The sequence below is a fragment of the Macrotis lagotis genome, chromosome 1 (assembly GCF_037893015.1).
Source record: "Macrotis lagotis isolate mMagLag1 chromosome 1, bilby.v1.9.chrom.fasta, whole genome shotgun sequence".
Lineage (NCBI taxonomy): Eukaryota > Metazoa > Chordata > Mammalia > Peramelemorphia > Peramelidae > Macrotis > Macrotis lagotis.
In genome coordinates this window covers 236,205,782-236,228,224 of record NC_133658.1, presented here as the reverse complement: position 1 = coordinate 236,228,224, position 22,443 = coordinate 236,205,782, and the positions used below count along the sequence as shown (strand labels likewise).

Sequence of the window (22,443 nt, the reverse complement as noted above, 5' to 3'; positions counted from 1 at the left end):
AGAAGTTGCTGTGTTCTATGAGCAAAGCAGAATTGCAATAGCTCAAAGGAAATAGATTTGTGCAAATTTAGAGAATCTGCCCCAAATATTCACATGAACTATTTGTGACAGATTTGTGGTAGAGCATTCTGAGCTCATATTGACCTAATAAGCCACAGTCATACATGTTATAACTTGACTCTAATAGAGTAATGTCATTTTGGTCCCCTTCAAGAAGGAAGGACAATAACCCAATGATTTATTCCATAGTTTTTGTATATCCCAAACTAACAAGCCTATAGTTAATCATATGAACTGTCCTAAACTCTTGAATTCCCCTGTTTCTTTGTCCTATCACTTATCATGCCTTGTCAATGGTCAACCCTATGTTACCTTCTCTACTCCTACATCTATCCTACCTAAAGCTACTGAAGAATGGCACACCCATACTAACTGAGTCCAATAGCAAATTTATGCTTATCTAATCTCAACAGAACCATAAACAATTGATTGAAATTGCTTTTATTCTTCCCTGACTGTCACACTCCTTACAGCAGGGAGAGATTTGATTCCACATTATCCCTTCTTTCTTCAAACCCCTACAATAATTCTCCCCATCTCTCAACAGAGAAATTTGCCTCCTGCTTTGAGAAAATAAAGATCATCTGCCATGAGTTCCCTCTATTCCCCTACTTCATAGCTTAAAAACTCTTCTTTCCTCCTTTGCTCCAGCTTCTGAGGAATAGGAGTCTCTTTTCTTTGTCTAGGCAAACTCCTCTACATGAGCCTTAATACTTCCTCTGTCATCTTCAGGAGCATGCCCCTTTAGGTCACTCCTTGTTTTTCTTTTATCTTTAATCTCTTATTCTGCTAGTTCCTTCCCTACTACCTATAAATATTTGCCAGTCTTTTAAAAATATATGTATAAAAATAAACATCATTTAAAAAGCCAGTACTTGACCCTCTCATATCCTCAAACTATCATCCTATAACTATTGTCCCTTTCACAGCTAAAATACTACACTCACCTAAACTCATTGTTACTTCTTCACCTCCTACTCACTGCTCAGCCTTTTGTACTATGACTTCCAACATCACTTTTCAATTGAAATTGTTCTCTCCAGGGTTACCAACAATCTCTTAGCTGCTAAGTCCAATTGCCTTTCTCAGAAGCATTTAATACTGTCAAGTCCCAACTCTACCCCCTTATACACACACACACATACACACACACACACACACACACACACGTACACAAACAGACACAAAGTCATCCTTTACATGGGCATACTTTTTTACTTTCAGTTTTTTTAATACTCATTACTCCTACTTCTTGTAGAGTATCTTTTCTGTCCCCTTTGCTGGATCATCATCCATCCCCTACTCTCCCTCTTAAGAATCAAAGTTAAGAAAAATTCTAACTTTTATGAAGTAAATTAAATTTTTCTCAGTGTTATCATTTATTTTTTTTAGATATTCTCCCAAAAGTGTTGGTTTTCTCAAAGCCTTTACCAGGGACACTTTCATCTTCTATCCTTTTTCCCTTGGTAATCTGATTGGATAACCAAGTAGTATCACTTCTACAATGATGACTCATAAGTCTATAAATTTATTCCTTTTCTTGTATCCCTACCTGTTCTTTTTCCCCACCTCATCAATTGACTATAAAGAATTTTAGAAGATAATATAGTACAATAAAGAGAGTCCTGAATTTCTAGTCAAACCTTAGTTTTACCACTGTGTGACCTTGGACAAGTCATTTCATTTCTGTGGATCTCATCTATAATATGTGATAAAGTGGACTCATTATCTCCACAGTACTTCAGTATAACTTCATGGTATAACTCTAAAGTTATAATGGTATGATCCCATGATCTCTATTTGGATGATTCATCAATATATCAAATTTGACACAATTAACTATTGTTTCTGCCCCTCCTGAAAACTTCCTTACTTTGGGTGATGGTACTCACTTCTAGCAATTAAAGTTTCTTGATCTTTCCTCCCCCTCTCTACTCTCATATCCAAGCAGTTACCAAATCTTATCAATTCTACCTCCCCAACTTCTCTCATCTGTTCCCTTCTATCTACTTATATTCCTACTGCACTAGTTCAAGTGCTTTTTAATCTTTTGCCTACTACTATAACAGTCATCTATGGACCTCCTTGCTTCTAGATGCCAATCCTCTCCAATCCATCCTCCACACAGTGCCAAAGTTGTATTCCTAAAACCATGTCAGATCATTGTCAGTCTCCTCCTTTAGTCTTCAATGGCTCCCACTTGCTTCTATGATTAAAAATAAATTCCTTATCATGACATTTGAAGTCATCCATAGTCTATTTCCAGCTTACCTTCCTGAATTTGTTTTATATTTTTCCTTTATACACTCTACATTCAAGCCAAATTGTCCTACTTCTTTTCTCCCTTGTAGAGGACTCTCTTCTCACTTCCAACTCTTAGAATCCCAGCTTCCTTCAATGTCTAGTCCAGGTAGCTCAGCCACCATCTATAGCAATCCTTTCCTAATATGCACACCCCCCCTCCCCCAAGTCATTAATAATTTCTACTCTTTCATATTGCCTGATGATTATCAGAAGAACAAAAGCACTTTGATATGGGAAATTTTATAATTTACCATATCTTACACATAATAAACATTTTATAAATCTTTGCTGAATTGAATTGAGGGGGCAACCTTTTTGCATGTTTTTAGTAAGAACATATTTCTCTGGTTCTTAACCCTTATTAAATAAAGTCTACACTAAAAGTCTCTTTTAGATTCTTAAACTCCACAAGGTTAGGAAGTAGTTCACAAAAATAACACCTCGCATGTTTTCAGCACTTTAGATTTTTCACAATATTTCCACATCTATCATTCATGCAATCTACAAATATTTAAATGCTCTCTAAATGTGATACATTGTATGTATGCTCTAAATATTCCAGTGACATGAATGGATGAATGAATGAATGAATGAATGAATGAAATTATTAAATTTATCCAGGTCGAGCTAATCAGCCTCTTTCTTCAGGAAGCCTTCTCTGATTTGCTCATGCAGAAGTGATCTCTCCAGGCAATCAACAAGCATTTAATAAACTCTTACTTATCAAGTACCACTCGCTATGCTAAGTGCTGGAGATATAAATATATAAAGGAAGACCCTAACCTCAAGAAGATTAATTTTTTAGGCAAAGATAACACATACAGTGGGACTAGGGACCAGGAAGATATTTTGGTTTGGAATGATGAGAAGAGGCATAGAACTGAGTGGCACACTCTTTATAAGTACAATGTCAGTATTATGTGTCCATATCTGAGATAATTTGGGAGAGTTAAGGGGAGGTAGAAATGGCCAAGCATCATGAAAGAGAAGGTGGTATAGAACATGAAGCATGGCTGGGCCTGGTGAGATCCAATGATTTGTACTCACCATTCCCAATGTAAAAGTTCCAGTGTTAAAGAGGGTTGAGTCACTTAGAAGGGTTAACTGATAAAGACTGATATTATGATCTCCATTTGTCAGATGAGAAAATGGAGACTGAGAAGAGTCAGCAACTTGATCAAGGTCATTGTTTATAATAAAGTTAGAATTACAATTCACATCTCTATACTATTCCTCTGCTTCCAATTCTCTGCCCCCAGTGGTTGTTTATAAAATGATAGTGCAGAAAAGATTGTGGTGATTAAAAACAAAATAAATAAAAACCCATATCTTTGAAAAACAATAAATAAAATGAAGATATTGAAAAAAATTATGCTAAACCTGAGTAGGTTCTGCATCTGTGCAACATGCATAGACAGTATGTGACTACATGTTTCATGTCTTCATGCCTACATGTCAGTTGCTGTTTCTGCTTTCCCAGCTCTAGGTATCATAGAAAAGCTTCTCAGATGTTCCAGAAGAATCCCCTCCTTCAAGCCAATCCACCCCATCTCAGTATCCCCTCTTCATCAGATATAATTTTCCAACAAGCAGCTGATCTCTTCTTCAGAATCAGTGCTTGATTTTAGGAAAGCTTCAAATCAAACAACAGGATGGCTGGCAGTAAGAACAGAAAATAAGCTTTTTAAATAACTTCCTCCCCGCCCCACCCCCATAAATATAAAAGTGCTTTCCTCTTTTTTCTCTTCTTGCCCCAGTGATAGCCTCTCTGGGGACATACGGCAACCCCATTCTCCATTGAATGTCCCTCTTCTCCTATATTTCTTAATTGTTTCTTTGGAAATACTCTGAGTCTCACAAGAAATGGAGACAAAGGCATCTCTGACTTTTGAAGAGAAGGGGAAAGGTGCATAATGGATGCCAACCCACACAGTGAAAGGGAGGGGAGAATCACCTTTAATACAGTTAAATAATCCATAATTCAGTGGGCTTTCTTCCTTCCTTTTTCTCTGAAAAGCATGAAATTAAGTTTCAAGCAAAGTGCATAATTTATATTGGAAAGTCTCTATGCTGATGGCTCCCAAATCTACATTACCAGCCCTGACCTGCACTCTAATCCCATATTTCTTAACTGTCTACTGAGTGTCTTTACTTGGCTGGCACAGTGTCCAAACTCAACATGTGTGAAACCAATATTACCATCTTCCCTCCCAACTGGCTACTTTCCCAAATTCTTCATTGTTTAAAAAAAAATCATTACTTCTTTTTTTCATTCTTGTTGAGTGCTCACTCTCCTTCACCTTCTGAATGAGCCTTCCATTCATCTCCAAAAGTTTTAGCACAATATTAAGCTACTTAAACCAGAGGAGTCAAATTCACTGCCCATTGATGAACTGGATTAAAATATAATTGGGAAATATTTGACAAAATAAAACTGTAATAGAACATCGACAATGTTAGCATGTTTTCTTTTTCTCCCTATTTTTATTTTTTCCAATTTACATGTAAAGATAGTTCAACATTGTATGATTTTGAGTTCCACATTTTTCTTCTTCCTTTTTCTTCCCCCTCCCCTTAACAGTGAGTAATCTGATATAGGTTATCCATGTACAACCACGTTAAGCATATTTCCATATTAGTCAGAACATGTGATTTTCTATGTGAATATGCAGCCCACAGTGATCCTTATGAATGGTTCAATGGTCCTATTTCTATTTGAATTTGACAGCAATGATTTAAGCTATTAAAATTTTAAACTACACTAAGGTCGTGTAAATACTTAGTATAATCTATCACAAATCCCAAGGATTCTTCTTTCAAAATGTTTGAAGATTTATCCCTTCCTCCTTCAGACTGCCACATTCTAGTTCAGAATTCTTAAGGGAATGAATGAATGAATGGCTAAACTTTGGTTGGCTTCTCTCAGTTACTTTCTCTTGTCCCAGATTCAGTTGAATTCAATCACACAACATTGTTTTAAGTGCTTCTGTATATCAGATCATTGCCATATGCTTATGACATAAAGACAAGAATGAAACCTCTGACCTCAAAGACCTTACATTCTCCTTGGGGAAAATAACATGATCACAGAAAATCTCACATATTATAAATGCAAAGAAATTTGAGTGTGATTATCAACCAGGAAAGAAATCAGGAAAAGTCTCTTTTAGGAGATGGCACCTGAGCTAAGGCTTGAAGAGACAAAAGGCAGAGATCAGGAGGAGGGATATCCAGACCTAGAGAAGAGTCTGGAGGTTCCATGAAATGGAAGATGAAATATATCTCAGATAATAGCAAGTAGACCAGTTTGACAGTTAATACAGGACTCATATACGATTAATATTCTGATCTTCCTTAAACATAATTTGTATCATAGGCTTGTTTAAAGATTTATAATGATTCCCTATTTTCTACTGTATCCTGATTAAACACCCCCATCTGACTTTTCAAGTCCTCAAAATTAGGGCAGCATCTTACTTATCCAAACTTATTTCCCCCTACTCCCTTCACTTTCAAAAAGAATAAACTTCAGGGTAGTTAGGTGACTGGTGGGTAGAACACCAGACCTGAAGCCAGGAGTTCAAGTCACTTAATCCTAATTGTTTTCTACCCCTCAAGAAAAGAGCCTAGCACAACCAGAGAAAAATATAACCAATACATATTTTTAAGTCTTTATATCTAGAAGAACCCTTCAACATCATCTAGCCCAAGTTCCTCAGTTTTGCAGTTGAAGAAACTAAGGCCTCAAAGTTCAAAGCATTTGCCTAATGACACAAGTTCATTAGTGACAAAAACCAATCAATCAATAAGTATTTATTAAGTAATGCCTACTGAGTGCTAGGCATCTGTTACAAATTCTATATAAAGAAACAATAGGCATATACCTGTACATGCACATATATGCACCCATATATATGTGTAGACATACATAGAAATATATAAATAAATAAATATAATAGGGATCAGAAGAATCATAGAGAAGGCATTCAAGCTAAGCTTTGAAGGAAAGTAGGAATTCAAAGAGGGGGCAATGAAGAACAAATGTATTCCACACATAAAGAATAGCATATACAAAGGTATAGAAATGGGAGATGAAGTATCACATGTAAGAAACAGTAAAAAAAAAGATATTAATCATAAAAGCTAACATTTATATAATATTTACTATGTCCCAAACATTGTACTATGCATTTTACAATTATTGTTTGATCCTGATAGGTAGATGCTATTATTATACCCATTTTACAAATGAGGAAACTGAGGCAGTTATGTGACTTGCCCAGGGTTATCCGAATAGTAAGAGTCTGACACTGGATTTGAATTTTGGATTTCCTAACTTCTATAACATTGCCAGAACCTAGCTGTCAGCTCAGCTGAATTGTAGAGGATATGAAGAGGAGTAACCTAAATAAACCCAGAAAAAGTAGGTTGATGTCATATTGTAACTACCAAACAGAATAATTTGCATTTCATTCTAGAGGTAACTGGATGCCTTTGGAGGAGGGAATTGGTCTGATGGATCTCAATGAGGATTCCTAGGTCAGAGCTCTTTCCATGCACACTATACAGAGGGATTGAGGGTGTGAATTATTGTCAGTCCTCTCCTGATCCATATCAAGCCAATGGACCTAGTTGATTCTGGAGGAGAAATTGAGATATTGGCTTAGCATAACACCCCTCACTCAAATCCAATTTACTTGTATGTCATGGCATTACCTCCCTGATGTCCTGGTCTTCTTCAAGAATGAAGGGCAAACAACAACAACCATAATCTTTGTTTGCACTAATTCCATAAAGTCCATTTTTGAACTCTAAAATATGCTCTTGCCTGCTGCTAAGAAAAGAGTTAAGAAGTCATTAAGTAATAAGCAAAAGATCCTGCAGGCCATACAATCTGCTGAAATAACATTCTTTTCTCTAACCATATTTCCTCTCTCAATCCCTCCCCTCCCTTCCTCAGTCCCTCTGCTCTCTCCTGGAGTGAGAAGATAGAAGTGAAGCAGGGCTGGGTTTTGTTCTCCTCACAGCTTTTTCCCTGGCTGACAGCAATTGTCAGTAACAACCGTGGAATCAGAGACTTGAAGTGACTCCTCTGTGTTTCTCTGGGACCGAACGAATTTATCACAGCTCAATTTAATGTTCTTCTGCATCCTGTTGAGTACCTGAAAATAATCTAGTTGTCCCTTTTGGATAGAAATGAAAATAATTTTCAAAGATCTTATTCTAGTATATGTCTTGTGATATTAGCCCATAAATGATTCTTGTCAAAAAGCTCATGAAACCAATCAATTAACAATCATTTATTGGCATCTATATATGCTGGGTACAATTTCAGAATGAGTGATACAAAGAAAAATGAAATAGTACCTAATCTCAAGAAGTTTACAAAAGGAGGTAGATAGTTGATAGAACATTGAGTCTGGAGTCAGAAAGACCTAATTTCAAATCCATCCTCAAATATATATGAGCAATGTGACCCTGGACAAGTCACTTAACCTCAGTTTACCTTAGTTTCCTCAACTGTAAATAATAGTACCTATTATTATTTTAAAAAATAAAATTAGATAATATTTATAAGGAGTTTAACATAATTCCTGGAACAGAGCAGCACTTAATAAATGTTCTTTCCTATCCTTTAATGGGAAGACAGCAAGACAAGAGTTCAAATCCATCCTCAGATTTTTGAATCTTATTAGCTGTGTGATCTTAGACAAGTCACTTAACCCTGATTTGCCTGGCATCCTGATTCATATCTGGCCACTGGACCCAGATGGCTCTAGAGGAAAAGGTGAGGCTGGTGGCTTAGCACAGCACCTCCTCACTCAAATCAAACTCATGTGTTTGTCATGACATCACCTCCCCTGATGTCGTGGTCTTCAAGAATGAAGGACAAACATTATACAAGCATATACAACATATATACATATATATATATATATATATGTATATATATATATATATATATATATACATATACGCAAAAAAGGTAATTTGGAGAAAGGAAGGTACTAGTAGCTGTGAAGGAGGGGCAATCAGGAAAGGTCTCATTGAGAAGTAGTACCTCAGTTGAACTTTGAAGGGAAACTAAGAATTCTAAGAGGCAAATATGAAGATGGGTTGCCAGAGACATGGGGCACAACATCACATATATGACCATAGGTTTAGGGTTAGAAAAGACTTTCAAAAATCCAATTTTTTTCAATTGACAGATGAGGAAGCTAGGACTCAAAGAAAGGGAAATGACTTGCCCAGGTCACACAGGCCCTTCTGCCTCCAAGTCTACCTGTCTCTCCATAGCACAGCTGCTATCCATCAATACCACAGCCATTTGAATTGGTTATCAATACACTTGAAAATTATACTTAGTTGCTCATATCCTCAAACTGATACTTTACCATGTACAGGTACTCATACTTGTTGATGTCAGATAATAAAAGTATACTAGAAGGTGGGACTAGCTGTCACAGATAGGGACAAATAAAAAAATGTAATTGCTCTATGAAGATCCTGGTGCTGCAAATATCTTGGACTTTTGAAATTTGAACCTATTTTTACTCTTCCACATGTATTGCATAAACTAACAGTACATTTTTTTCCTTGTCTCTCAAATTCTATGATCCTCTCATAACCAAACCATCTAGGAGCTATGTTCTGCCTCTAATGCCTCTATTTACACTCTAATTGGGCAGCCAGGTGGCACAATGGTTAGAGAATAGTTAAAAAGGCTTTATCTTTGGGAGTTCAAATCCCTTCTCAAACACTTCCTAGCTGTGTGATCCTGGGCAAGTCATTTAACCCTGTATGCCTCATTTGTAAGATTAACTTGAGAAGGAAATATAGTTTTTGCCAAGAAAATCTCAAATGGGATCTGAAAGTCAGAAATTATTCAACAACAATCACTCTAATAAATAACCTCCAGTTCTACCTGGACAACCCAGGACTCCTAGCTACTCCTCACAAAGGGATTGTGTAAAATGTAAGATCCTTAAGAGAAAAATTACTTTTCCATTTTTTCCCTTTGTCTTCCTGTATCTACATTATGGATGCTAAGTAAGTGTTGAATTCAACTTAATTGGCCTTCCAATCATGGTCTTTCATGGTTCAAAAATTCTCCATCTACAATGAACTTCTAACCCAAGACTGGTCCCAGTTTCAGCCTCAAAACCTGAGTGGTGCCAGGAAGAGTATTAATAGAGCACTTACTTCTATAATAATTATCTCTCCAGTGCTTCGACATTAAAAGAAACAGAAAATTTTAGAATCAGAACATGATATAGTCTGATATCCACATTTTACAATTGAAAATACTCAGGCCTATGCAAATTAAGGGACTTCCCCAAGGTCACCCAGTGAATTAATGCTAACGTTGGGATAAGATCCCATCTAATGTTCCTTATTTCTAGCCAGGATTCTAACCACTATACTATGACTATTTTATATCTGCTTTTGTTTACAGAATTTATTTTTGTGGCAAAAACTTTTTTTCTTGCCCTAAAATTATGAAAGCTCTGTATTTGTTTGGAGAATGTTTAATTACAAAAGTCTCTTTAGGAATTTTAAAGGTATCTATTAATTACAATAACATTTAACATTTACCAAATTACAGCATCTCTGTTGGAACTTCTTGGAGTTAGGTATTATTTTATTTTTCTTTGTACTCCCTCATATTTGAATAGAGTCCTCATCTCTCAATGAGACCTTTCCACAAGTCTGTACAATCTTGACAATATCTTCAACACTCAGTCTCCATTTGAAGTCATCTGTACACAGAGCCTAATTTTTGTTTTTTGATGGAAGAGGTTTGTTTCATGCTACAATACCTATATGTATTCCTTTTCAGAACAATCCCATTTTGAGGATAATAGTTAGGTCCAATGGGTATACATAATCTGAACTAAAACAAACCAAAATGAACCCCCTCCCGAAAAATGTGGTTAGGGGGGGATGTAGAATTTTAAAGGGTCAATCGCTATCCACAGTCTCAATTTTCTAAAGATAATAATTGGGAGTGATATGAGGGAAATCATTTTACTCTGAGCTCCAATATAGAAGTTTTAAAAGGGTCCACTATAACTGATATAATAATTATTCCCTGATTTCCCTTCCCTTCCATTTTAACAGTAAAATATCTTCAGTAAAATGGGAGAAATTAGGTAAATAAAAATGATAAGAGCCTGGTTAATGATAAAGGGGAAGCGATCCTACATAGTATTGCCTGATCATTTCCCTTCCTTGGTAGCTCTACATAACAAACACCAACAATATTCTCTGATTAAGAACCTATTGCATTCAAAGGATTGTCACAGAGAAAGGGAACATGCAAAATCTAGAAAAGACATGATTGATTCTTATTATCATAGAGCTCACAGACTAATAAAGGAATCTCTAATACTGGCAGCTTTAAAGGACATTTTGCTGTTTTGAAGTTGTTTTTCAGTCGTGTCTGTCTCTTCATGCCCTCATTTAAGGTTTTCTTGGTAAAGATGAAGGAGTCCTTCTCCAGCTTATTTTACAAATAAGGAAACTGAGGCAAACAGGGTTAAGTGATTTGCCCAAGACCACATAAGTTAATAAGTGATTTCTTCTGTATCATTCTCATTAGTGGTGATAAAGAGAAAGATCAAACTTAATTTAATTTATCAAACAATTATTTGTTGCTTACTGTGAACAGGGCATTATCCAAGAAAGAGAAAGATCCAGTCTGAGACTGGATTTGAACTCACAAAGATGAATCTTCCTGACTCTAGGCCTGTTATTCTAACCATTGCCCCACTCAACTGCCCTTAGTACACATTATTACATGATAATTGCATTAAGAAAAAGCAAAATAAAGAACTAAGTGATGTTTGAAGGAGAAAGTCACTGCCAAACAGAGAATCAGGAAGCATAAGTGAAAAAAAGAAAGATGATTTTTAAAGGCATAATTACTTTCCCAATATTATCAAATGCCTCTGGTCTTTTCAAGGATCAATTACATTTTCATTACAGTCTTGCAGTTTTCTCAGACATAAACAGCTCCAACTCTGTGGATTCCTTCAAGTCTTTCCCTGCCATAAATCTTCATATAAATCAGACTTAAGTCCAAGACAGACTCTGTACCTAAATATTTAAACACATCAACAATCAGCAACCACCTCAACCTGTCATTTTAAGCTGTTTGACATTTATTGTTCTAAAGAAAAGAAAGGTCATATATATGAAATCTGCATATGTGCTTTATGACATTTTTCTTTAACCAAACTCTTTCAAATTACTGTGTCAAGACAAACGTGGTCCATTTCAAAGAAAACCTTTCCACAAGGTGGGCTTCTCATCTCAGCCACCAAGGCTGATGCAAAGAAAATATAATCAAATGTTCTGTGCCCTTCCTCAGCAGGATTTGTAGAGAGATGCATTAGGAAGATAGTGTAGGAAAACAATTTGTGATGGAAAAGAGTGGAGAAATTGAAATAGTTGGTGATCTAGGTAGGCATGAACTGGCATCATACTTTACTGAGAAGATCAAGAACAACTGGAGCAAGTTCTTATTGCCTCTGACTCAGAAGCACACCTGCTTCTGCATCTGGTCTAATAAAAGGTGCTCCTTCCCCCTTCTCAAGCACTCTCATCTCTATTCTGTGTCCAAAGGCTTCTCTAACTTTCTACCACCTAAGGGAACTTGCTCCCATCTTCTTCTCTCTGCATCTTCACATATACTACCATCTTATTCTCTTCTACTTTTAATAGAAGCAATCAGGTATCTAATGGATAAATAACATATAATTGGGAATATTGTATTGAATCTCTTCTATTAATATTGCCAGGTTTCTTTAAATTCACTCTGACCATAGGTACCAATGCTTATTTTTATAATGCCTTTAAAAAAGATGGTGGTATTTTCTTCTGTAACATTCTTATTAGTGGTGATAAAGAGAAAGATCAAACTTAATTTAACAAACAATTATTACTTGCTTACTGTGAACAGGGCACTATCCAAGCAAAAGATCTAAGAAATTTAGATAACAATATGTTCCTTGCCCTCATGAAGTTTTACAATTCAGGAAGATATAAGACACAATAGCTCTAACACAAAATAAAACAAAGAAAGTGTTTCATAGTGCTAATGATGTAAAGATCATTTTTGACTGAGAAGGATGAAAGGAGGCTTCATGGAGGAGGCAGTTTTGAGACTATAGTTGAATGAATGCTTGGGAATTGAATAGATGATGAAGGTGACTTCAGGTTTTAGATCTAAGGTCCTTTTGGCACCATTGCCATCTTCTCAATCAAAAACCTGGACCACTGAAATGGTTCCCAACTACCAGACTAATCTTTATTCAGTGTCTGGTCCATGTCAAAACCCTTTAGTGGTTCTGATTCTTGCTAGGTATTCAAGATTATCCACAATCTTGTATTACCATGCCTTTGCAGTCTAATGTCATATTCCTCACCTCCATGCATTCTGTCCTCCAGCCAAAAGGAACCCCTTGACATCTTTGGTATGTACTTTTTTGAGAAAGTAGGGTCTTTGTATCCCCAGACCTAGAGAATTAACTTTTTAATATGTAGTTGATTGATAAATACTTGTTGGCAAAGCATTGATTGAATTAGGTGAATAGAATTAGCAGCACTTTGTAATTGAAAATGGAAAGAGGGAATGAAATAATAATACCATCTTACTTAAAAGATCAAGAGACTTAAGTGAAGACAATAGAATTCACATATCTGATGGTCACACTGTCCAGTGAGTGTTAGGGTCAAAAAGATGACACAAATGTCTTGTCTACAACTCTAGGGTTTTGCATCTCATAAAATGTAGAAGATGGCATCAGTGTAAATACTTCTGTCCCCGACAATTGGTCAGTTTTTAATATGTACTAACAGACTCCATGGAATCAAATGATTGACAGGTTTTGTATCAACAGTGGGATGACCAAGCTCGGATCCATAGAAAGAATAAACAAACATGCTACCTATCTCCTGACAAAGAGATGATAGACTCAAGATGTAAAATAAGACATACATTTTCAGAAATGGTCATTATGGAAATTTGTTTTACTTGACAATGCATATTTGTTACAAGTCAAAAATAAAAGGATACATTTGTAAACACCATGCAAATTTTTCCTCAGTGACCTTAATAACAATAACAGTTTATATTTACAAACACACATATTTATTCTTCTGAGTTATAAAAGGTCTTCACATATATTACTTTATTTACTTCAAACATGATACTTACTGGCTATGCAAATATAGTACTTGTATTAGGGGTGATTAAATAATCTCAGAATGATCTCCCCAGCACTTCAATAGACATTAAAAGATGAGTAAGGATTCAACAGGTGAAGAGGAGGCAAACAGAGCAGCTCAGTGAGAAAAGGCAAAGAGGTAGAAGGTATAGATGATGGCAAATAATACAGTTTGACTGAAGCACAGAGTATTCTAAGGGGCATAGGCATTCATTAAAATAGTAATTCCCATGGAAACTGAATGAAGAGAAAAGAAGAGTTTATGAAATGATTTAGACCCACCCTTTCATTTTCCTTTGGCCTGATGCCTGGTTTCCTTTAGGAGTGTCCTGATTTCTTTTGTCCCAGGGTCTTATATTTATTTTCATGGCTACCATTTAGCTGTTCCCTTTCCCCACAGGAAGACCTGGCAACATACTTCTCCCTGCATCTGTTCTACTTATCCAGAAAGATAAGGTCCAAAGAACAAAGATGCTTTAATTAGCCAAGTGGTTGGAATCTCTGTCTCCAAGAGCTCTCCACATACATACTTCTCAGGCTTGTTACTTTTTGGAAAGCACACCATATAGCTTCAGGGTAGCCTGCAGGATTTCCCCTGAGGAAGACCTTTGCTTAGAAATGGACAGGCATTCAAGTTTAAGGATACATTTATTAGAGAAAAATTTCCATCTAAAACTGCTTCATGAATGAGGGTATTTTGACTCCTCCCCCTTCCAGGTCAATAATGTCCCAACTCATTTTCAAAACTTTCCCTTTAATATGAATTTCCACCTTTACAATAAGCCATCACAAGGTTGAGTGAAATTGTCAGTCCTATATGGACAAGAAAGAGAGTATGTGGGCTAAGTGGTCCATGACTGCAACTAAGAGTTATCTCTGTCCTCCTTTTAAGCCCTATCCTCAATTGACACAATGAGGTCTCCAAGACAAGCTATTTTTTCTCTCTCCATCATATTATTCGAATTTTTCCCCTCTTCTACAAAGAAAGGAGAGAACAACCATGCTCACTCTTGGGAGGTAATGGTTCAGAAATGACTAATAAAAGTGACTGCCATACAAAATGCTTCATGAATGCTAAATAGACCTCAGCAGCATTTTCTGGGGAAAGAGTCACTGTCCTCCATTGAACTCCTACTCAAAGGACCTAAGTTATAAGTCATCATGGTATCTTAAGGGCCTGAATATTCTTAATGGGCTTGTTTCAATCACCTGGGTGATATTCCACATCTGTCTTCACTCCATCCATTTCAGAATGGATATTTGGACTTGGATTAGGAGGAGCTGCTCCATTTGTTAAGTTCACAAACATGATAAAGGTAGGGCTGGAGCTTACAGCTAAATTAGCTAAATAATGTAATATAATATTATATATATATATGTATATATATATATATATATATATATATATATATATATAATGTTTCATTTCTGTCTTTGTAATCCCAATGCCCAGGAAAGTACCTTGCTTAGTAAATGTTTGTTGATTGATTTTAAAAGTGGTTGAGTGGTGATTTGATATCTTTTTGGAAGACCAAAATAGAAAGTTAGATGCTATATGAATAAACAGCCTGAATCTTTGTATTGAATTCTCAATCATAAAACTTCCAGAGTGATGTAGGGATCTTGTTAGTAGGGCAGGATGAATGCCAGCTCATTCCCTATCCATCTGTATTTCCTAGGGACATTTGAGAAAGCTCAGACTTTTTAGTGGTGAAATGTTTATCTACCCCCAATGATCAGGTAATTTTGAGTTTGTCAAGGCACACTTGTCAATGAGCCGAAAAGAGTTAGTAAGCTCTTAAAAGAGTAAATTCAAGTCATTCTCTATTTCTAGTACTGTGAATTAAAGTCATTTTCCATGTTGGACTACCCCATTGGACATCTCTACCCACCAAACCCTGGTCTATTGACTTTTAGGGTATGATATAAGGTGAAACTTTTCATATTGATACTTGAACAATTTTGATATTATATCTTTGCATTATTTATTTCACTCATTTAAACTTGAAAATAATTACATCTGTTTTTAGAGTGGGATGGGTTTGTAAGAGTGTCATTGATGAGAAACCATAGGAGATTACTTTACTTGTCATCTCTGATGTTTTTTCTTTGAACTGAATTCAACTGTATGTCTGTATTAAGCACCCAGCATGTGTTCAGGCACTGTGCTAATTTGTGCTCTGCTTCCTGTTGATTGTGTGATCTTGGACAAGTCATTCAAATTTTCTGAGCCTCTATTTCCTCACCTGAACAATTACAATAATGTCTGACTTCTTTCCTATTCCACCTACTCAGTAGTCATGAATACTCATACCTCATGAGAGAGATACATGCTCAGATTCCCAAGATAGGACCTTCTAGAGTAGATCAAATTTCTAATAAAGTAATTCATTTTCTTATCTAAGACATGCATATGTGTGTGTTCACATATTCTATAAACAATAATGCAGACACATACCTACTTTGACCTTTTTTTTGAATTTACAATGGTGTCTTGGGTTGTGGACAACATCTTTAAAATAGTACTGACTATGCTTGGTAGTAACAATGCATTTTCAGGAAAGCAACATGGTCTAGTAAATTGAGAAATGGATTTAGGAGATCTAGGTCTCACTCCCAGATCTAAGATTTGCAAGGTAATTTGATTCCTTTTAATGGGTCTCAGTTTTCTGATCTGTAAAATAGGGTGAAGTATATAGACATCAGAGATGACAAATAAAGTAATCTATAGTTTCTCATCAATGACACTCTTACAAACCCCTCCCACTCTAAAAACAGATGTAATTATTTTTACATGGGAGCATTAGGGCCAAAAGGATCCCCTAGACTGATGTCTTTTGAACCCCTATGTTCTTTTCCTAAGGCCTATCATCATTGAAATTACCTTTTAAAAAAAATATGATCCACACTTGGAGTTTATCTAGACCATACATGCCATCTATTGTGTGATCATTCTACATCAGAAAATTACTTTCAGGCACTGAGAAGGAAAGTAAGTATTCCTGAAATTGAACCATTTGTGATCCTCATCCCAGTGCTTCTAAAGCCCACACTAAATAAATTTTCTTTCTCTGCCGTTCTCACTCTTTGGAGATTTGTAGGTTGTTACCATGGCTCCCCCTTCATCACCACTTAGCTTTGCCATATATATTTAATTCTTTTCATCTTTCATCATAAATCAGTCCTCCCAACCCTTAAATCAAGCTTACTGATCTTTTCTAAACTATAGTATGCCCAATTTTTCCAACTCATCTCCTGCAATTTGTGTCATTTTTTGAAAACTCTGATTTATCCTTTTACCCCTACCCCCAATAACATTGAAGTGTTCATAGAGGCTTAGGTATGTAAAAGGTTGAATATTTTTCCTGAGCCCCAAAATGTCAAGGATATTAGGGTAAGGGATGATTTTTCTATGTACCTCTATTCTCTCTTGCACACAGAAAAAGTCCTAAGTCATTCAAATAGAGAATACCAGAAGTCATAGCCCCGCCTTCCATAAGCCATCTTCCCCCAGACCTCTCCCTGATATTAGGGAGAAACAACAGTCCCTTCAAACCTCTGGCAAAATGAAACAAGGATTGATTCACATGGCAGACAAGCTAAACCATGGATGAGCACATTTTGTCAAGGAGAAGGAGAGAGGGAACCAGGTTGTCTCCCTAGAGAGAAAACATGATGGAAGAATCAGCATCACTATATACTTACTAGTTGTTTAACCTTTCCAGCATCAGACCCCTCTCCTTCCCCTACAAGTGACTGCTGTTTATAGTGTGCTGAATTTGGTCAGAGGCTTAAGTCATTTAGATCAACTTCCATCCAGAATCGGAATAGCCTCTTTGAGATTTCTGACAGAGGATTATCTAACTCTGATTTAACCCTTCTGATGATAGAAAACTGCTTATCATTCCAGTATTAGACAGTTCTAGCTGTTAAAAATTAAAAACCCACTTCCTGATTTTGGCCACCAACTGTCTCACAGTCAGCTTCCATCTATTAGTCATAGGGTCAAGAGCTGGAAAGAAGCTCAGAAATCATCTAGGCTAACCCTGCCATTTTACAGATGAGAAAGTTATGGTCGACAGAGATTTAATGATTAGCCCAAGACTGCACAGTTTGTAAGCAGCAAGGCTAGAAATAGGAAGCCAGATCTTCTCAAGGCAAATCCAATGCTCTCCCCTGCTACTAGATTTTCTCTCTCTCAAATTATATTGAATAACTGTTATGCCACAATGCAACAGAAGGTGATTCCCATATGGTTTCTCATCATGTTAAAATATAAAATGGGCTTTTAGAGAAATGATTAATAATTATAGCTTGTCTACCCCTCACATTTTCCCTAACCCCTATCCTTGGAAGGCCATTCCATACTTTTAGGCATCAAAAAGATTTCCCTGATGTACTTAGAGCACTGATCTCATTTACTGAATGCAAAGTTGTTCGTCAAAGAAAAATTGTTAATGTGGCATGTTATTACAAGTCACAATTTACAATTCTTCTCAGGAGTATTTATTGCCTTTAGGGACTCATAGCTGGTCAAAATCACAATCCCCTTCAGCTAACTGCAATGGAACATCATTGCTTTTGCCCTCTGCTCATGATATGAAACTCCTTTTGTGAGATTTTCCTTTTCCTTTGTGCCTCTAAACTCATTAAGATCCATAATTCCTTGAGGAATGAACAAAGCAACAGTACTACCATGTTACCAACCTCTCCCAAACACCAAAAAGTCCCATCAGAATAACTGATCACTTCCATCATAGCTTTCCAATCACCTATACCTAAGGAATCAAGCTCTCCACACTGTATCAGATTTCCTTGAGAAAAAAAAGCAAATCCTTATTTTCACAGGCAGTGTGCTATTAAAATGCCTTTATTATAAATCAAATTCTAAATAAAGAGAATAGAATCATATTCACATGAACACAATGAATAGTAAAATCAATTCAAGTTGCAGGATTTATACATGATTTTCACACATGTATATTGATGGGACTAAAGCTCTACAGGTTGATCAAGACATGAAATGTGAAGCAACAATGTAATGATTGCTTTTTCATCTCAGAAACAGTCACTGAGAATTCTGAGAAGCTATAGTAAGCTTCTCTGAAGTCTTTTATATAAAGGAAATTTGGTGGGTAGAGTGGTAGAGATCCTGTACCATCAACTACTTTAGAAGCAGACAATGTGAATATTCAAACAAGAAAAATCCAACCTGTTCCAAGCAACAAAATAAATCCCAAGAGGAATGGTGGTTAAGTGGACAGAAGCACTATTCAATAAGGTGACCCATCTATCTACAGGTCAGGCAGAGCTCATTCAGTTACAGTTAGTGTCTTTTTCAATCTCATCAATAATCATTTGATCTCTATCTTGCTGAAAAACTCTTGGCCAAAATTTCTGGCCACTAAAGTGTTCCTTTCTGAAAGCAACCCCTGCTGGATGTGTCAAATGATGCATAAAGGTTTGGTCCTACTGCCAAGTGGACCACACTTTAAGAGGACTTATGATGCTTAAAAAGGTTTTGCCCTGATGCAAGCTTTCTGGAACTCATCTAGAGGCATGTCCATTTGAGATATTGAAAATAAGAATACCTCCTTGACAACAATTCAAAGCAAAAGATATTTCTTAAATACATTCACTGTATCTATCATGTATGTGTGATTAAAAAACACTATTGATATATTCAAGGGATATACATATATATATATATATATATATATATATATATATATATATATATATACTAATTTGAAACATACATTTATATCTGAAAAGAGTAGAACCCATGCCTGAGACCTAACATCCTCTAGTTACATCAAATATAAGCTATGCTGGAGCTTGCAATCATTGTATGATTGGTTTAAAAATGTCCTGGTATCCAGAAGGAGGGCAAGCATAAGTGAAAATGGAGAAAATTTAAATCTCCTCCTCAAATCAGAAGAGCCATTTTTTGAATAACTATACATAATATGATTAAGTAAACAAATGCACTTCATAATAATAAATAACAGTAACAATAATAACAAATTAAGCTTAGCATTTCATTATGAAAGTATCAAGGGTAAGGAGATCATTTCTCCCATACCTTGCCTCCTACTGCCAGAAGAGGTATAGACTAGCCATATTCCTTAAATCCTAACACTCTCCCCAATCCCATCCTACCCCACCCCCAGCAAGGATGAGCTCAATATCAGATAACAAAGCAGCTACACTAAATCCCAATGTTCTGAGCACCCAAGCTGAAATATACATCTAAACTGTTTTCTCCAGGAGGGGCATGCTAAGACTGCTTTTCTATGTAGTTACAAGAAAGTATTTATCTGTTAACCCCAGCTTCTAAATTTGCCTGCTGTTCTGGATGTAGAGAAAGTGTGTGTGTGTGTGTGTGTGTGTGTGTGTGTGTGTGTGTGTGTGTGTGTGTTTGAGAGAATGGGGGAGGGGTAATCTGAGCATACTTGTTGCTACACAATAGGTCTTTTTTCCCCCTTATGCCTTCAACTCAATTAATAAAGACCATTTTAACCAGCAAAGCATTTGAATTTAGTCCTGAAAATGCAGGTGATCAAAAGAAGCTAAATTTGTTCAATTGAATTAGCATAGGCTTCTTAAAGATGATTTTAATGGCTTGTTTATTTTCTTTATATATTTCATTTTATTCAAATTTACACAATACCAAACCAAATCCACTTGGCTTCTAATGAAAGAAAACTCTGAGGACAAGAAGGTGGATAATCCCCCCTCTAGGTATAACCCTGAATAAAATTGGTTAGAAAATAAAATATTATCAGCATTGCAGGACTCCCCAGCAGAGAAATCTGCAGTGTTGAGGCCTGCCAGGTTATGCCACTGAGTGTTGCTGCAGATGGCTATGTTAAGAAATTGAGGAAAAGGAGAACAAGAGCAAGATGAAAAGACAGGGGAGCAAACCCTCTGCCTTAATCACAACTCAAGAAAAGCAATCATCCTTCCCAAGTCCCCATCTCCTTTGCTATTCCCTAACTCCTCTGAGATCCTTAGAAGGCTCTGGGAAGTTGGGGGGGATCAGAAATGAATCACAAGGAGGAAAGAGGATAAATTCACGGAGGTAAGACGATCACACTAGGTCACTTGTATATTTAAGGGTATGAAGGTACTAATAACAGGAATAATAGCACCTGCTTCCCTGAACAAATTTTAAAGCATTTTCTATCACTGATATGTGGCATGGAGAGCAGAAAGGCTTATGGTGAGAAGGTGGATGCTTGAAGAGAGACCAGGGACAGCTTCTTAGTGTGCCTTTGATAATGAGGATTAAGTCTCTGTTCTTGAGAAAAGGATTATGTCTACCCTCCACTAGGGGCTAGGGAGAAGAAAAGAGCTTCCCAGTTACAACTCCAACCCAATGTATCCCACACCGAAAGACTTGCAATTTTCTCCTAACTCCCAAGTGTAGGAAACTTTTCCTCAAGCCTTTGTGCCGAGGGAGTTGCCACCTTCAGGAGAAGTAGAGGAAAGAAGTTCTGGCTGGGTATGAGAGCTTAGGAAGTAGAAGGAAGAAAGCAACTAAGAAGTAAATGTTATGAGTTTGGATTTTTTTTGGGGGGGGGGTATGGGGAGTAAGAGTCAACCACAAATTAAAATAAAAGCAAAAGTGAAGTGGTAGAAAATGTAGACGGGGACAGCTCACCCTTCCTTATGATTTGGAAAAGTAGACGAGGCTGGGAGGCTCTGATTGCTGCAGACAGTCTTACTTCTCTGCCTGGCAAAGAGTCCTTCTTCTCCGGCATCAAGCGGATCCGCAGCCGCCCTTCGCCGCGGCGAACCCACCAACTGAACATCTCTGTGAGGTTGAACTCTAACAACCCTGCCGTGGCCACAGCTGCCTGCTCGGGAGGGTTTGTGGGGGTCCCGGTGCAGCCCTCCAGGATGGCCTCCTCGCCCACTTCCAGCACCAGCTGCTTGGCCCTGCGGAGCTTCCTCACAGAGCCGCCCTTCAGGACCTTGGACAGCACTCGGCCTCCGGGTGGTTGCTGGGGCAGAGCGGCCGTCCTGCCAGCGCCTGGACGCCTCAGAAGCAGCAGCAGCAGGGGCGAGCAGTCCAGAGCCAGAAAACTCCGCGCCTCCGGAAGGCTGGCTCCCGGTGCCGATGGAAGCAACAGTAGCAGGTCCCGGGCATAGATCCTGAACAGGGAGGGCACGATGAAGTCCACAGCCAGGCTTTTCCTCTGGAGCCGGGAGTAGCTAAGAGGTTCTCGTTGCTGCTGTCGGAGTTGGGGCTGCTCCGTGGTTGGGGAAGTCGCGGGGGAGAAGCCGAAAGGGTCCAAGCCCAGAGACCGAGGAATTGAAACCAGCAATAGTAGCAGCAAAGGTGGCAGCACCGCCGAAGGGAACATTCTGGGGGCTCTCATTCTGTCCCGAGGTGAAAAGAAAGGCAGGAAAGGAGGAAAAGGACAACCAAATACTTGTCACTGGATTCTTGGGCGCTTTTCACCCGCCCGCCCCCCCAAAACCCACCCCAGCACCAGGAGAGGACTTAGAGCGTTTGCTGCGATCCGTGGCGTTCTCCTTCCGATAGAACTCTGAGGGCTCAGTCACTCCTGGATGCTTTTGATGCCCCTACCAAGGATGCGATCACAAGCTTAAGAGAGGGAGGGAGGAAGAGCTTTTAGGGAAGGGGAGGGGGCGTGAGCGCAGGAAGGAGCACTGAAATGCGTCCTGATGCTTTGAACTCGCCAGCTGGGACCCCTTCACCTCTCTCCTCCACGGAGCCTTCCTCTCCCACAACAACAGTGCTTCTGTTCGAAATCTCTAGCAGTAGACACGGAGAGAGAAAAAAAGGCTTGGGGGAGAGTAGAGACGGGCGCGAAGA

General features: G+C 37.7%; 1 protein-coding gene across 1 annotated transcript in view; it reads right to left on the bottom strand.

The window, feature by feature from the left end:
• ALK (ALK receptor tyrosine kinase) overlaps nucleotides 1-21,982 on the bottom strand; it is a 1,220,046-nt gene extending 1,198,064 nt beyond the window's left edge. Inside the window, exon 1 of the mRNA XM_074209779.1 lies at nucleotides 21,262-21,982. Within this exon, the coding sequence (XP_074065880.1) occupies nucleotides 21,262-21,982 (721 nt within the window). The remainder of the gene's footprint in view (nucleotides 1-21,261) is intronic.
• Between the last annotated feature and the right edge of the window lie 461 nt (nucleotides 21,983-22,443).